The following is a 17,264-nucleotide window of genomic DNA, read 5'->3' on the forward strand; positions in this document are numbered from 1 at the left end:
TAGAAAAAAACTTTAATGGAGATCTATATAAGTAATGAATCTTATTAAATAAATTGTCTGAGAAGCCAAATCTAATAGAAATATAAATAATTATATAATGAACATATAAACTGCATTTCCTGAAGTAATTCTTGTCTTTCTACATTTCCTGAACTATTTGTATTATGAAACAGTAGTGTGGTGCCATTAATTGATAGGCAGTCTGTGCTATAGTTACCACGCTAACTGCAGCTCTTTAGGGTCCTCCTCTCACAGCTCCTCCAGCCCTTTAACAATTGGGATTGATTGCACAGGAGCTATTTTTGGGATGGAATAGAGGCAGAGTTTGGAGAACAGCAGCCATTTTTTTTCTGTGCTACAGCTGCTTTGAAAAAAAAAAAAAAAAAAAAAAAAAAAGTTGGTTAAAAATGTTCTGAGTTTGTTTGTTTTGGTTTTTTTTTTTTTTTTTTTGAAAGTCTGCCAAAGTTAGAGCTTCCTATTGGATAGGTCATCTTGCTTGCATGAAGTTGAAGCTGAGGTCAGTGTTGCATGACACAGCACATACTGCTAGGTGAGATTGTTCCCAGAGGAGCAGCAGTTTTTCTGTGGAAATGGGACTGTTAATCTAGACAGTAGATGAACTTTGGCATGTCTGGTTCTAGAGAAAGGCAATCCAGGAGTCAAGTTTATGATGCAGAATACCAGTGATGAAAGGAAGGATTCAAGATTAACTTTGAAGATTTTTTTTTTTTCCCAACTCTGACACGATTCCCTTTGTTAAATGATCTGTTTAAGTGCTTGCAGGTCTGCCTCCAAGAACCTGTTATGCTGAGAGAGGAAAGGGCTGTGGTTCACAAGGGTCAGTTAATGCTCAGGTGTGACTGGGAGGAGACGCCCATGCAGTTAATCCCAGATAGTCTTTTTGTTATCCCATCCTGCTGCCAGCCTTACACAGAGTTCAGCTGGGATAGATAAACAAGCAGACAGGATTTTGTTGCTAATCTACTGTATGAAATCAGGGCTGTCTTCTCTGAATGTTTGTATAGTGTGAGGCAAAGTTTGTAGGAAGAATAACAAACAGAAGTATGTTGGAAGAGGAATAACCTGTTTTAAAGCTGAGGGAAAAAAAACCCAAACTCAAGTGGATGAGCCTATTTTACCTTTGATAAGTATTTATTAGCAGAGACGGATCACCTTTTTCACATTAAATTATATCATAGTGATAATACCTTGGCATTCTCACAAGGCACTGACTGCATCAGCATATTTTAAGTGTTTGACTAAGGAGGTGTCTTTGTCCCCACGTAGCTGTGGAAGTAAATACATGAATTTGCTATGGTCACACAGCAGCTTTTGTAGTTAGGGAGAGAGTCCATGTTTCATGACTTTGACTGCTTTGCCCTTTTGAGTAGCATGCCATGAAGTATAACGAGCTCACACCTACAACACCTCACTACTGCATAGCTGCTAATTCATCTGGAAGAGAGGAATGCACACCTTTGTACTTGCTGTCAATTTTGTATTCTTTCAGACAAAACATAATATACTTTAGTTTTCTACAGTAATGGCTTACTATAATGGCTTGTATAAAAAGTGAACGTAATTTGAATGGCTATTTGAACTCCTGAACACAGGAGAAAATGTTTGAAGAAGAGGGCATGCAATTGTGCTGCTTTGTACCTAAACCCCTCCAAACAAGGGATGTTGGCACAGAGGCAGAATACTGAAAACTCTGGGAAACAAAAACGTTGCTCCCATTGCAGCAGTGAAACAGAAAATAGGATTCTGAGAGAAAAAGCCACTTACTGTAGAAGTACATATAAAAAATATTAAATGAAGGGTTATGTAGCTGGCAATTATTGTTCAGCATCTTTATGGACATATAAACCAGTTTTACTGAACTATTTTATAATACTTCTGCTTGTTCATCACTGACTCCAAAGGAGCATAGGTCTTTCCTTTTAATAACATGGAAACTTTTTGTAGTGATCTAGATACTTTGTTGTTTTTCTGTACACACCCCTTATCCTGTAATCAGATAAGCACAGGGTGAAAAGTGCTTATGTTGACCTTCTCTGGCATAGATATGGTTTTACACATGAACTTCCAGGCACAGTTCATATGTCTTAAGTTATACTGAGGTGATGCATAGAGCAAAAATACCTGCATGTAGATCTGAAGAGGACTTTGTATAACCTAACCTGGTCACTGCTGTATTTCTAAGTAACTGTTCCAGCTTAAAGTTTAAATTACCATTTGCAGGGGAAAAAAAAATTACACTTCAGATTTTACCTGAAAGTGGTTTCTGATGCTTTTATGAAGTGTTCTTATGAATTAATCCAGGAAAGTGAAACTTATTATAAGGTACCTCTTCAACAAAGATAGCCTCTGAGTTCTTGAGCCATTGCCTACAAGAAAGCTGGGGTGGGGCTTTTTACATGTGTAGAGAGAAAATGGTTTACATGTGTAGAGAGAAAATGTAGAGGGGAAATGGTTTCAAACTTGAAGAGGGGAGATTTCAGCTGGACATCAAGAAAAAATTCTTTCCTGTGAGGGTGGTGAGATGCTGGCACAAGTTGCTCAAGAAAGTTGTGGCTGCCCCCTCCCTGGAAGTGTTCCAGGCCAGGTTGGATTGGGGCTCTGAGCAACCTGGACAAGTGGGAGGTGTCCCTGCCCATGCAGGGGGGATGGAAACAAATCATCCCTAAGGTCCCTTCCAACCCAAACCATTTTATGTTTGATTCTATGATTCTGCATGGAAGCTGCTTTGAAAGTGCACTCAGCAGACATGGGATGGAGACCCTGATGCTGTTACTTTGTCACTGGATTCCCATTTCTGAAGAGATGAAAGGGAAGTTGCCAGCCTTGTCCCCGGTTTGCTCAGAAGGGCTGTGGGCAGCAGCTGAATAAAGGTCTCTGTGGATGCACAGATGGTTTTACTGCTGTACATCCAGGGCAAATTTGGTGTGTCTGCTGCTGTTTTGTTTTGGGGTTTTTTAATTTTGTTTTTGTTTTGTTATTGTTGTAGTGGGGTTTTTTTCTCTCTCTCTCTTTTTTTTTTTTTTTTTTTTTTTTTTTTTTTTTTTTTTAATTAGAGATAATTGGGCCAAGCAGGCACATTCCATTCATTTTGCAAATAGTCTCAAATCAAGAGAATGTTTTTTCTGTATGATAATTATATAGAGAGTTACACAATTTTATCCACTGGAATGCTAAATACATAAATAAACAAGGAAATTACATGTGGAAAGCACTTACTGTGGAAGAACAGGCAATACTTTTCAGTACTTAGGAGTTAACAGCGATTGACAGATTGTTACCTATCTTCCATCCCATGTCCTCAATATGGATGGAATCTTTCACTGAAATAGTCTTGAAATTGGTTGTCTTTTTCACCAAATTTTGTGATGTGGCACCTCAGAATCGTTACCAACACAAAGCCCAGAGCTTGGGCAATGCCGATTTTAAAATAATCTACTGTGGCTGTGATACACAGATTTTTAGGGCCGTGTTGTTCCTGGTACTTCTGTATTCACGGAACACAGTGACATCTTGTGGCAAATAAAAGGACTGTGCCCTTTTTTTCAAGATTCATCCGAATTTTACCTGATTTACTGATGAAAGCCTAAATCATTTCAGGACAACTGCTGATGTATAACTTTTACCTATAACATTCACTCTTTCCGATTTTTTTAAAGTTTTTTTTTTTCTAAGTTTTTTTCTTTTTTTTTTTTTTTTCCTCTTTTTAATGAAAGAAGACCAAACTTTCACATGTTTGTTCTCACTGACATTCTTTGGAAAACTTTCAGCTCCAGGAATGTTCCTGTCCCAGTCTCGCTGATACAAGAGTCTGAGAGTCAGGAATGCAAATGCTTTCAAACGAGTTAGTGTATTATCACAGATGGCCAGAGCTGTCAGGTTGCTTTTGATGGGAATAAAAAGAAACAATCATTTTTTATTCTGAGGCAGACACTTTTCTTCATTTTTTTCCCCTTCATTTTTAAACTGAAACTTTTTTTTCTCTCTCTTTTTTTTTTTTTTTTTTTTTTCTCTTTTTAACAGACTAAGCAAGGTTTCAGCTCTGTCCCTGATGTTTTGGGACCCTCTGCTGACATGGCTGTCCTTTGCAGCTGATATTTGGTCACAGTCCTGGTTGTCACCATGAAAGGAAAAACTGCACACTGTGACTGGAACTCTGCACCCCCAAAAAAACCCTCTCCTTGTGATCGATACAAACATGCTTGTGTTATTTGCAGAGGATTTGTTTATCTCTATGGAGGGAGGAACACCACCAGCCTTAGGGATTTTTGGAGATACCACATAGGTAAGTTTGCCCCTTCACTTGTGTGCCAGGATTAGAGATCCTACATCCATCATCATGAAATTGGGGATTCTCAGTAGTTAACAGATCATCCCCATTTAAAGTCTCTCCATAAAAATGATGGCTAAACTGCATTTTGTTCACTGGGCAAATGGCATGTGTTTGGTTTTGTTGCAAGTGTTTAAATTTCAGCTCAGCCCCCTTTTTTTAATTTTTTTTTTCTTTTTTAAGCAGAACTGTTGAGCCATTTAAAATTCCCAGGTACTAGCAAGGGCTATCAAAGAGACAGCTTTATGGACACTTGAACATGGGAACAGTTTATGCATGCAAAAGTGCAAAAGCAGAACACATGAATACAATACCTTGTAAGCTTGTATTAATAGTGCACTATCAGATATGACAGTTCATATTTTTTGACTTAATGTACAGTGTTCCCTGTTTAAGTATTACTGGAATAAAATGCAGAATTGTTCCAGGGTTCACACTCATGGAATAGTTATGGTGTATGTAACAGTAAAGCATTAAAATAAAAGAAGTAACAACATCAATTCATTTTACATTTAAGTTTGCTAAATAGAAAATTGTATCTATTTAATCTTGGGGGAAGTGCCTCAGTCTTCTGAACTAAGAGAGGAACGATGACTAAACTCTTAATTTTCCTGTGCAGCCAATACAAAGCTGCTCTTTCCACCTTTTCTCTAATGTTTACGTTGAGTGCACCACTGCCTTAACTTCAGCTTTGGTTTATAGCAAAAAAAGAATGGGAAATGCTGGATTGCTCAAGAGATGGTCCAGAAGAACTGGAAGAACATTCAATGGTGGCTTATAAGGTAGTAGACCAAGATTTACATTGTCCATATCCTAACATTTTTTTTCCTGTTATACAATTAAATAAAATTACATAGGTTATTACATATTAAAATGCTGTACCCAGAAATATTTTTATGTCAGTGCAATTCCAGATGTAGCAGTACCAGTGTTTTGGAATCACTCTGAATAAAGTGACAGTTCAGCTTTGCAGCAGTGTGCATCTCCCTGATTTCCTTTGTCAGTGCTGAGTACATAATAGTACAAAATAAAGACCTTGGCAGCACATTCTTTGACTTAGTTATACAGTTGTAACAGTTGCTCTGAATTAATTTGCATGATAAGCTACAGTCAAAAAAACATTCAGTGAGGTACTTGCAAAGAGGATGGATGGGGAGTGAAAGCAAATAAGAATTACAGCTTTGCCTGTGAGGGGAAAACAGAATTTAGGATATTGGGAGCTGCAGTGCAATGAAATCTTTCTACAAAGATGCATAATCTAATAGTACCTGAGCAATGCCTCTGAGAGCTCCAGGTTTGCATACCTTAAGCTGTCCCAGACTGATGAGGAAGTGAGTGGTTCTGGAATGCCATCCGTGTTCAAACATCACAGGGTTCATTGGGTTTCCTACTGGGAGAAGATAAAGACATGTTTAAAAGTTGGCTTTTTGTGGTTGCTTCTTGAATTGTTAATAGATCATCATATGCATTATTGTTAATTATATTTTTGTGGTGGCAGCTTTTTCATTTAAGAATTGCTTTTAAGATAATTTTAATGCTATATGTTTACTTTTAAGTGACAAGTATTTTTGTATTTTGCAGGGCACCCTGTATATTTTTGGTGGGATGGTGGATTCTGCTTTCACACAAGCAAAAACTCCTCTCTGGATGTATGACATTGGTATGATATACAGTAACTAGTCTCTTCCATGGGATATTCCAAGTCCATAGGTACCAGTAAATAGTAAGAACCAAACTGCTTTCTGCTGCTTGTAATATAACCTTCCCTAGGCTTTACAAGAAAAAATGTGTGTAAAGCTGTCTGCATATTTCCCCCTTAAAACTAGGCTGTTAAGCTACCAGAAAGTGAGCTCCTATTTTATTTAGAAAGTACTTTATGGGAAAATTTTATGTATTATAAGGTCTTAGATTTTCCATTTCTCTCCCCCCCCAAGTTTACAGTTTGATCATAAAACTCAATAATTATTACATCTATGTATATTTTTTTCCTTATGTTACATAAATTTTTTAAGCCAAGCTCTTTGTTTTATTATGGAAAAAAGTAGATCAATAAAGTATATCTCATTCTATATTTTTACTGAAGAAATACAAAAGCTGCCAGCACTAACGATGGAACAGCAAAAACCAAGTATAATTAAATTAGGAGGTGGGAAATTAACATCAACATTTCATAACACAGGTTTTTGGTTTTTTTCCTAAGAACAAATGTTTGGGATCTCCTAAATGTGTATTCTAATACACAACAGTGCAACATTTGAATTTAATAGTATTGTCATAGACTACTTACTATGCCTTTGGAAATACTTAGTAGAGTAATGGATGCTTATTTTGATGCAGATGGAGGAGTGAGAGACTGGTTGCTTTTTGAGCTAGTAAATCTTGTGGCAAGACCAAGATTTCAGTTTCCTGAGCTCTTTTGCTCGTTCACAATGTAACCTTAAGTCAATGGGTTGTGGGCTGTTATTTTTTTAAATCCTTCTGTCATTTTCCATTTGTCTGAAGAGATCCTCTGTTAGCATATATTTCGCTGGAGGAAGCATCTTTTTACTTATCAGAGAAAACTGGCAGTGAGTTATTCAAGATTTGTTGCATGTCAGTTTTTTTAGTGCTTATTATTTAAAATCTTTCCTGGCAAGTAAAGCTTTTACTAATACAAGCTTGCACAGCTCTCACATTCTACCTCTGATGCTGGGTAGCCAATATGTCCACTCCTACATGGTGATCACAGATCAATCATTTTTGTTACTAGGGGACTACTTTCAAGGGATCTGTGAAAAAGCACAAGAACCATGAGGTTTTCATAGCAAATAGAAGGAGCCACGCATCCACTGGTAAATCTGGGGATTCTGCAAGTTCAGGAAATGCTGAAAATCGCAGATTATTTCTGCCCTGTGAAATTTTGCCTTCAGAAAGAGGACATTCAGTATGGTATGTCCAGGATTCAGTATCAGATAAGGATAGAGGAAAAGTATTTAAACTAAATAATTTGGAAAATGACTGTTGGAGGAGTGTCCTCTTGTGGTCTGGGATATAAACTGCGTTTTATTAACACAACCCCCTAGATTCTGCAAGATGGACAGAGTGCCCTAACGTACCAGCAGAGACTGAGGTAAGGAGCCAGGAAGTGGTGAATGTGTGAATCAAATGCCTGTTGCTTTGTTGATTAAACAGATTGCTTTGAAATATGTTCCCCCAAACAGTTCCAATCTTATCTCTTCAGAGACATGTGGCTATACTTTATTTCTTTGTACTTTCAATAACTAAGGCTTTTTCCTTCTTTACAACAGTGCTTAAAAAATACTACTCTTACATTTTAAGTTCTATATAAGGAGTTAAAAGTCGTCTTCTCTACTTCTACTTCTGGTTTTTTTTTCTGAAATCCTTATGAAGAAAACTAATTTTAAATGGAATATTCTGACCATACATGAAGCCTGTGCTTTTAAAAGTAGGTTTGTGAACACAGATTGTCAGTCACACTAATAAATTTTGAAATGCTGCAACATTTTTATTTCTATAATCTGAAGACATGGACTCACCAAGATACTGACACTTCTAAATGAAACCTCAGTGGAAGAATCTATGTCTTGGTCTTATGAAACTGGTTTTATATCATTACATACAAAGAATGACTCGTTTTTTGCTATTGAATTTTCATCCTCATATCGTTGCTATGTTATGAAACTGCACAAAAAAAATTCTTAAAGTGTGACAGAGTTACTCCTGTGGTTACCTGTGATTGGTGGAAGAACCAAGAGAAATTTTGGAACTGTGGGGTCGTTTGTGGCAGGCCTGGGGGGAAAAGTGTTATATGGTTGATGAAATTTTGTTTATGCACAACAAATATGATGGGATTGTGTATCAACTCTTTACATAAAGGAGTAAATGGTTTCTTGTAGTTACCCTAAACTGAATATATCCCCCTTAAAAAAAAATGTCTGTTTGAATAGAAACAGCCAAACAAGAATGAAATAATGAAACATAACCAAACACTTAGTTTTTTTGTTTGTTTTTTTTTTTTTTGCTTTAGCCCTGGGTTTCAGCAGCACCAAAAGCTGCTGGGGATGTGGTGGAAACCACCTGGTTTCCAGGTGAAGGTCAGGTCATAGCCTAGGAATGGTGGGGGGACAAATCCACACCAAGCAAAATGGATGAGAGTTAGTCTTGGGACTAAAGTTTCCTCAGCAAAGAAAGGCTGTGCTTCATGGTGCAGAAGGCTGCATCCTCTCATTGTAGTCCCAAGATCTGCCTGATTAACATGTGTTGACACCGTGCCAAGCAGTGGATGTGAAAACAGTGCTACTGTGGGAGTGGCAGAGGGGGAGGCTGAAGGCACATGATATTGTGGTAGAATTAAAAAGGGAGGACTGCTTAGATTTGAGAGTGGTTTGTATTTATGGTTGGACTCAATGATATTGGAGGTCTTTTCCAACCAAGGTGATTCTGTGATTCTGTTTGCATCCATACAAATCTTCAGTGGGGGGTTTATTCTGTATTTTCAAAGTTTAACACCAATCTAAGTGATGGTTTTCATTATTTGGGTATATTCCCAAGACAGACATTGCTACTGATACAATTTGATCTGTCAACAGTGTTTTGTCCTATGATTAAACTGTTCCAGAGTTCAGCACCAACTAACAGGAAAGGTCACAGTGCAGTAGTGTACCATTCCAGCATGTACATCTATGGGGGATACTTCGGCATCAGGGGCATTTCACAGGAGTTCTGGAGTTTCCATTTTGGTAAGTTAAAAAGCATGATAAGGTTTTTATCCAGTGTAAAACCCATCACTGCTGTAGGGAAACAAGATTCGCTCTGTTAAGGAAATTCTTACCAGGAGAAAAGTTGCAAGTTTTGGCTTCTGTTTGGCAAAATTAATTGTGATTTCTGCCAATTAAATTAACAGCTGAAAGAAATTAGACTTCTATACTGGAAGAAGTTTTGCACTATTTGCTAGTGTAAGAGCTGAAAATCAAGGAGAATTTTTTTTTCACTATTCACTAAGTTTTTCAGGGATTACTAAGAACTGTTCAGTGACAGCAGAGACCCCACCTTCAGCCTATTAATACCATCCTCTGAAACTCAAATCTAGAACTGACCATGGGGAGTCAAACCTGACAGGATATGGTTTCATTAGTATATTCATCACTGATCTGGTGGTTGCAAACCACATGATTCCCAGAGACTTCCTAAATTGATAACTTTTGTTATATGGTGGCCATTCAGCCACTATTTTGAAATGATGGGTTTATCTCATCCTTCATTCCCTCTCAAGGAGAGTAGGAGCAGACATTAATGAAAGAATGGTTTTGCTGACTGATTTTTCCCTGCTGTAGCCAGGAAATTATCTTTCCGTGTCAGAGTTAATGAATTGACAAAGCTGTAGGAAAAACTGCTCTGTAAATAAAATTTCCATGGCATCTGTCACACAGCATCTGACATTTTCATTAAAAGTTTATTTCAAAACTGATTTTTTTAAAAGCACTTTTTGAGTGTCAGAATTCAGGCTGTTATCCTGTATTACAACAAACTTAGAGTAGAAACCCTTATTCTCTGACAGAATAGTTATTTCTCTGTTCTTTAGATAAATCTTTTCTCAAATAGTCGGGTAAGTGTGGTGAGTCTATAAATTAATATTTTGCTTCCAGATACAAGCAAATGGTTGTGTGTTTCCACGCCTGCTCACAGTCCTGGCCCAGGGCCTCGGCATGGCCATTCAGCAGTGGTTTATCACACAGGCATGTACCTCTTTGGGGGACTGATGGGGCTGAGTGAACAGAAGGACTTATGGAAGTGGGACTTCGTAAGCAGCAGCTGGTCCAACATCAGAACAAGGTAAACCATACTATCTGATACAGTCAACACAGAATGAGAGAATTAGCCTTACCTTTTGATACCATATGCAGGCAGAGAGGGAGATTTTGCCCTTCGTAGGAATTGTTCAGATGAAGACACAGTACTGCTGCTGTCCCTGGGGCTCCACTTGGCTTTGCTTGGAGGAGCTGTTGGCAAAGTGTTGATGCAGCTGTCAACAGCATAATTCTGATGTCCCAGCCCAGCTGTTCAGCAGCCATTCCTTTGAATCAAAAGAAAAACAGAGGCTAAAATCAGTGTTCATTTCTTGTTGGCCTCCCCTTAACTGCTGGTTTCTCTTACATTTAGCCACGGACCTCCTCCAGTGGTGGGTCATGCTTCAGCACTCCTCAAAGACTTCATGCTGATTTTCGGTGGAGGGATTTCAAATTCCAGTCCTAACGGTGACCTCTGGAAGTACCATTTCCATACGCAGGCGTGGAAGAAGCTAAACAGTACTACGAAGGCAAACTTTCCTCCTAAAATGTATCACTGCATCTTAGGCATTGGAGTTGACTTCCAGACTGCCCCAGGTGTCCCCAGCCCCCGGGAGGGTGAGCAGGGAGCCCGTGCCCAGCAGGTGACCCTCCCCAGGCACACGCGCTTCTGCAGCTCCTTCCGCCAGCAGCCCGCCTGCCGCCGGGAGGGCGACGCCATCGAGATGAAAACCTTCAGCTTGCCCCTAGAGCCAGGGGGCTTTTGTGTGTTTCAGACTGCTCCAGAGGCAGAACTAGACCCAAACACCACCACCGCAGGCATTTTGGCAAAGGAGAAGTCTCTCCGTCTCTTTGTCTCTTCAGAAAAAGAGGCTTCTGCTGCTGCTCCGACTTTGGGAGAAGAGGAGGGAGCTGACTGTCAGCACGCGGCTGCAGTGGATCAAGTTGGCTGTGACAGCAACGTGCTGCTGCTCATTGGGGGTAAACCTTTGTCCAGCTTTTCTGAGATCTCGTTCTGGCAGATAAGGGTTTGAAGGCTTGTGATCACTTTGACTGCAAAGCGAAAGAATAAATTTCCACCAGTGTGCTGGTAGGTGGTAAACCAACTGCTTGCAACTGTCTTCAGTTTCCTATCAACACACTAGGAAAAAAAAAAAAAAGTAAATTAAACCTTCTCATAACTTGCTGTGAAAATATTTTTTTACAATGTGAACAAAACCCGACATATATTTAAGTGACAACTTGCATGTAAGTTGCAGATTCTGAGGAGCTTGTTGGAATGCTGCTCTTGTTCTTTCTTCTGGCCAGTTAATGCCCTCTCATATTGCGGTGACTGATGCTGCCTTGAAAATCTGACCTACAGGTAACCCCTCCTGGCTCCAATAGCTGCCATTGCAAGTGCAAAGCTTGCTCATTTTGCACTGGGATAAGAAATGAATGTGCACCCATAAAGCTGCACCCATCAAAATGAATGTGCACCCATAAATCAAGTTTGTGCACTTCACAGTCACATTTGAGGGATGTGATGACTCGTAATGGCAACACTTTCTAAAATGTTTAAGATTTTTTTTCTTCAGAGAGCATTATTTGCACAAGATATTTGCAGGAGGAGCTGTCCTGTAACTAAGAATAAACCCAACAGAAAAAATAGCAAGTGGAATCTACAAGATATTCAAGGATTGCTTTTAAATCTGAGAAAGTGAAACCACAAGCCCTTCCCAAAAACAGTGTGCAGCATTAGACCAGAAGAAGTACATTACACCTGGCCGGACAAAAGAGTTGCCTGGTGAGTGCCAGGTGTAATGGCTGAGCACAGGATCAAAAGCTTTTGACTTTTTATTGGGGAGGTAACGAGAAAACAAAGTGGAAGGCTTGACAGGAGCAGCACAAAACAGGAGCTGGTTGGTCAGGTACCTCAAATTTTAGCCACAAAGGGATTTCTGCTTTTCCAGCTCTCTCTCTGTTTTGTCAATATATGTTGTATTTGTTGCACATTTCCCCTCTATACTTCTAAATCCTGAGTTCATGTATGGTTTTGATTTGTCAAAAAGTGCTATTTGAAAATATTGCCCAGTGTTTCAAGCATTTATTTTTACAGAAGTGGCAAAGATACTGGCGTTCTTGACAGAACTTCAGCCTTTTGTAAGAAGAGATGCTGATGTTTGAGATTAGTGCAGTGTGGTTTAATACTTCTGAATATTTGAAGTTTTCAAGAGTTTCATAGGAATAATGGGTTTTAAGTGCGAGTACTTGCAGACACTTGTCAGCTGCTCACAAGTAGCTCTTACATGAATTCAACAGAAAAATAACAGATGAATTGATGGGAAGCTACTTAAGAGTTATTTGGACCTTCTGTAATTTTGCTTGGAAACAGAGGATTGCTTCTTGCATTTCATGTCAGTGTGTGCTCATTTTCTGAGCTCCCATGAACTTAAAATTTTCAAAATGAACAAAGAACTTACCTTTCTGAAGAAGGCATGTGTTCCCACAAGGCCCAGTCATCCCATAGTACTTTAGCCAGCCTTGAGGGCTGCCCAGGCTTTGAATTTCTCCTCTGAGAACAGAGAATTTCCCACTTAGAGGAGGTTAGTTCAGGAAAGACTTCAATACAGCAATTGGGCTGAGCATGTACAGAGCATGGCAATCTTAAATCAGCAGCATGTTTTTCTTTCCTGGCTGACATGTCTGTTTTGGCATTGTCTGGAGGGCACTGCTGTAACACACAGACTTTTTGTCTAGGAGTGAAAAGGGAAGGAAATTTAGCTGGAAAGGGCAACAATTTCCTTGTCACGCGAAGGCCTCCTGGCAGGTACAGGTATCCTGGGGTTGTGCAAGAACCCCAGGAAAATGCCATCCAGCCTCTGCCATTTCTTTCTTTCCTCCCCCCCCTAAACTCTCTTCCCTTTGGCAGACCCACAAAGGGTTTAACATTTACTTGGAGCCAACACAGGCAGGACATGAGCCAGCCCAAAGGCAATGGCTTGGCACGGGGAGGAAAAAGCAGCTTGCAGGACGTGCCCAGCTCCCCTGGTTCCTCCCCTCTCCTCTGCCCCGGTGCCAAGTCAGGTGGCTGCACCGGCACCTTCGGCACAGCGCCGGATGCTTCACCTAAGAAATCCCAAACCTCTCAGACCAGCCCAGTCCGGGTGCTCCCCCAGCCCCTCTACAGGACATGAGGTGACCAGGAGATCCAGGAGAGGCTGTGGCTGGAGAGAGGTGGGCTCAGGGCTTGCTCCCAGGAGGCTGAGCTGCAGAGTTAGGTTCCGATGACGAGAGATGGGAGCACCAATCCTGGAAGTGTGAGTCTGTGGTACAGCACTCGCTGGAGACACCGAAGCTGGAGCTGCTTCTCCCTTAAAACAAGGGTGAGCTCAAGCAGCCAGGGACAGGGTTTGAGATGTTAAACTCCGTCCCACTGCATTCCACAGCTACAGGAGTGCTCCTCTGCCTGGCACCTCAGTCCCTTCTGGGCACGACCTCCACTTCAGGTTCTGTCCCAAAAGCCTGCTGATGGTATCTATGACCTAGGCAGACAGGCCTTGCCCACAGACTGTATTGCTTCCTGGGTGTTCTTCCCTTTCAAAACTCAACCAGTGCTATAAACTACTGTTGAAGGAGGTGCTTTAAGAACCCCAAGTGGTCTCCTCCTGTTTTCCTGGCACATTTTTATCCAACACAGTCACGTTTTCACTGAGGAAGAGAAGAGCCTTTGTGGATGTGCTTAGGATATTTCTCCATAGCTGTAGCAGTTAATGAGAATTCATCCTTGGCCCAAGGCAGTGACTGAAAGCTGCTGCCATCTGCAAGCTCTGTGGTGGCCTGCATGAAATAATGAATGGAATTACTCCAGCTAATGGCAACTATTTAGGAACAAAACACACCACGTTTGGCTGGGCAGGGACTGAGAGAGCTGCCACTGAAGCTCTAAGAGAGTGAATGGAACAGCCTATCTCTGCTAACTCTCTTTAATTATCACCCTTTTAATTATCTCTGATAATTAAAATTAAAGAATTGCAGAGGCATTTGTCTTTTTTAAATGTAGACACCCAAAGAGTTTTTTAAAAATTCATATTAAAAAAATCTAACCCAAACATGTTTCATTGTTTTGATTGATAAATGAAGCAAATAACAACTCAGTGGCTTATCAGTGGGATCACAGTTTAACCTGCACAACAAAATATGCCACAAGGGAAATGACTTTCTATGAGCTTAGTCATTAGGAGGGGATTATTTCACTTCCTCTTGATACTCTCTCAAGTTTATTAATTGTTGAGAAATGAAGATGATCAAATAGTGTGGCTGCCCTTTGCTGCCTTCTTAGGCATTTCAGCAAAGTCAGGGTTTGGGAACAAACAGTTTCAACAATCACCAGCAGCCCCGTACTTCAAAACGTAAACCAATTCCTTTTTCGAAATAAAACCAAGATTGCTCAGCTAACCAGCATGCACTTCTGTCTACATTCTGTGGACTTAAACTTGAAAGTTCAAAACTCCCTTTCTGGGCACACATCTCAGTAGTTTTAATTTTCAAAACCACTGAATTCCTGACAGTGCTCCTGGACAACCTCAGCTCTTTGGGAAAGAAGACATTTAATTATTCAGCATTTATCTGCAAGTTTAGATGTTACCTTAAATTATGCTTTAACTGACAACAAACTATGTGAACACAGCCTGCAGTTTTGACCTCCCAAATAAGTTTACAAAGATGCCTCCAGCCCGGATACCCTTCTCTTAAACTAGAAGCTGCCAAGCCAACAAGCTGCTTAGCACACAGACAAAAAAGTGCAGCCTTGCAGTCACCGTGCTGCCACAGCAACCCCTGGCCCTGCCACTGGTGAGCACCAGCAGGTGCCTGCTGCACACCTTGGGCTCTGGGCTCCCAGGTGTAGGAGCCCCAGCTGACCCACCAGTCCTGTACTGCCACCCCAGCATAACCCAGCAGTGCCCAGAGATGACTCCGTGAGACTTTTGCACTGACGTGGTATATTTAAGACAAAACTACAGTATAAACAATTTTAAGATTGGGTTGAGTGGACTACAAATCACAGTTTCTTGTTCCCGTGTACAGTTTCAATACAGATGGCAGTGCCTACAACAGTTCAGACATCACTACAGTGGAACAGAAGCAAGAGGGTGCCACTTTGTTTTATAAAAAAAACCCCAACAAATAAATTATACATTGAGAGCTATTGCCAAGCTTTACATATAAAAGGTAAAAATACAGCAGTTAGTGTGGCTTTAACAAAAAAAGAAACAATCAGCTACCTAAAAAAACATCCTTACTTACTTTAAAAATAAGTTTGTCCAGTTATAGGTGGTGTGTGTGTATTTATGAAGCAGAGTGCTCAAGCCAAACAGTAAAACGGAGGCAAACTTGTGGGAGAACCATGCAGATCCCTCCCTGGTGCCTCGGGTCTGTCACCCCTGCGGGGCAGTGCCCACCCCCTGGTTCAGCCACTGTCTGCTGAGTGACACATCCCGGATCCTCCTCCTCCTCAGCGCTGTGACAATGAGCACTCAGTGGCATCGCAACAACTCTACCTCCACGGCAGCGTGGTGGGAAGGGCTCAGTACCTACACCCACGGCACTGACACTCGGACCAAACACACACAGATCACACCCGCATCACTGAAAGGCCATTAGCATGGATTTTTTAAATTTTTTTTTTTCTTTTTTTTGGTATAAAGGTAATGATTGTCCAGCTGCATTTGAAAGCCGTGATGTTGCCCTGCCTAACAGCTAAAAAATTTCACTACATTTTTCTAGACTAACAAACACTCTCTGTGCCCAGATAGAGCTTGAAATGCTGGCTGGCTGTGACAGAGCTGCTAACACTGAATTTGTAGAAGACTCGGGTTGTACCCGAGTATGTACAAAAGGTAAAAAAATATTTCCAGTGCTGTCTGTGAAGGACATGCTGATGTCAGCACTACACCTTCACTTCAGGAAATGAGGATGAGCATGGTGCAGACAAAAGGTAACAGGCAAGGCCTGGGAAGAGTTTGTGGAAAGAGACACAAATGTAACTGGACTGTTCCACTTGAGCTCCTCTTCTAGTCCTCCAAATTTTCTTGCCAAAGTCATGTTAAAAAAATTGTCCCAAACGCAGCTTTTACACCGCTGTCTGTCTTAAAGAATACAGGGAATTTAATACATTCCAGCTAATTCTTTAACTGATTACCAGGTAAGCAGTAATTTTATCATATGACTTATCTCATATTAAACCCCATTACCACTGCGGTAGGGAAGAGATTTCCCTTAATTCAAGTGTAAGAGGGCCTGAACTCCCAGATTTTAATACCCATTCCCAAAACTTCTAAGACCACAGCCATGTACTCAGCTCACACCAGGTCTCTCATCACTCCCTGGGTGAGGCTGGGACACAGCTCTAAGATCCAGCACCTCCCCGAGAATCTGAGATACGGGGTGGGGGTTTTTTGTTATTGCAAAGGTTGAGTTTTCTATAAAATCTTTTATTCCAATCACAGAGTATGACTGGAGTAAAATCACTTTTACTTTTAGATCTATTCACTTAGGCTTTCAGCATAAGTTACCATTTTTTAATTACAGAGTTAAAAAGCGTCCATCTCTGATCAGCATCAGGTGCCCACACAGCAAGCAGGCACAGGGCCAGTGAGGCCAGGCTGGGACAGGCATCAGTAAATCAACAGGGGATAACAACTCTATTAGGAAAAAAAATTAAATTATTTTTTTAAAAAACACAAATCAGGGAGCTGGCTTTTTCCAAATGACTCCAGCAGAACACGCATGAATTCATCCCTGTCAACATCTAGAGCTTTAAGTGGTTGGCAGACCTGCTAATGTCAGATTCACATGAAACTTTTATTGCTAAATCTACTTACATAAATGCCAAAAAAAAAAAAAGCTTTCAGAGAATGACTGGACCTTACAGCCAGTCAACCCAAGTACAACAATGGTAAAAAAAAAAATACCTTTTTTTCTCAGTGTCACACGTGTACTAATTAATATTTTATACTATTAACTATAGGAACTACGATACCTATTTCTGTTCAGTAAAATACAGGTGATGAGTAATGCCACGTTCATTACCTGTTACCCAGTCATGGTACAACATGATTCCTGTATTTTAAAAGCAGTGACACAGAACA

The 17,264-nt window shown here is 40.4% G+C and overlaps 2 protein-coding genes across 7 annotated transcripts in view; one reads left to right on the forward strand and one right to left on the reverse strand.

The window, feature by feature from the left end:
• LOC139797480 (uncharacterized) overlaps positions 1-11,240 on the forward strand; it is a 52,857-nt gene extending 41,617 nt beyond the window's left edge. For 2 of the 3 annotated variants that reach the window (XM_071746737.1, XM_071746736.1), the window contains exons 2-8: positions 4,042-4,303; positions 5,051-5,130; positions 5,930-6,008; positions 7,411-7,457; positions 8,967-9,087; positions 9,994-10,180; positions 10,508-11,240. In XM_071746737.1, the coding sequence (XP_071602838.1) occupies positions 4,141-4,303; positions 5,051-5,130; positions 5,930-6,008; positions 7,411-7,457; positions 8,967-9,087; positions 9,994-10,180; positions 10,508-11,168 (1,338 nt within the window). In that variant the 5' untranslated portion in view covers positions 4,042-4,140 and the 3' untranslated portion in view covers positions 11,169-11,240. Of the gene's footprint in view, positions 1-4,041; positions 4,304-4,967; positions 5,131-5,929; positions 6,009-7,410; positions 7,458-8,966; positions 9,088-9,993; positions 10,181-10,507 lie in introns of those variants that run through there. The other variant, XM_071746738.1, reaches the window with a different exon arrangement.
• A 3,859-nt stretch (positions 11,241-15,099) lies between these two features.
• Positions 15,100-17,264, reverse strand: part of EPB41L5 (erythrocyte membrane protein band 4.1 like 5) — a 59,338-nt gene continuing 57,173 nt past the window's right edge. For all 4 annotated transcript variants that reach the window (XM_071746733.1, XM_071746732.1, XM_071746735.1 and 1 more), the window contains one exon: positions 15,100-17,235. The gene's annotated coding sequence lies outside the window, so the exon portion shown is untranslated. The remainder of the gene's footprint in view (positions 17,236-17,264) is intronic.

This window comes from Heliangelus exortis, chromosome 6, assembly GCF_036169615.1.
Source record: "Heliangelus exortis chromosome 6, bHelExo1.hap1, whole genome shotgun sequence".
Classification (NCBI taxonomy): domain Eukaryota; kingdom Metazoa; phylum Chordata; class Aves; order Apodiformes; family Trochilidae; genus Heliangelus; species Heliangelus exortis.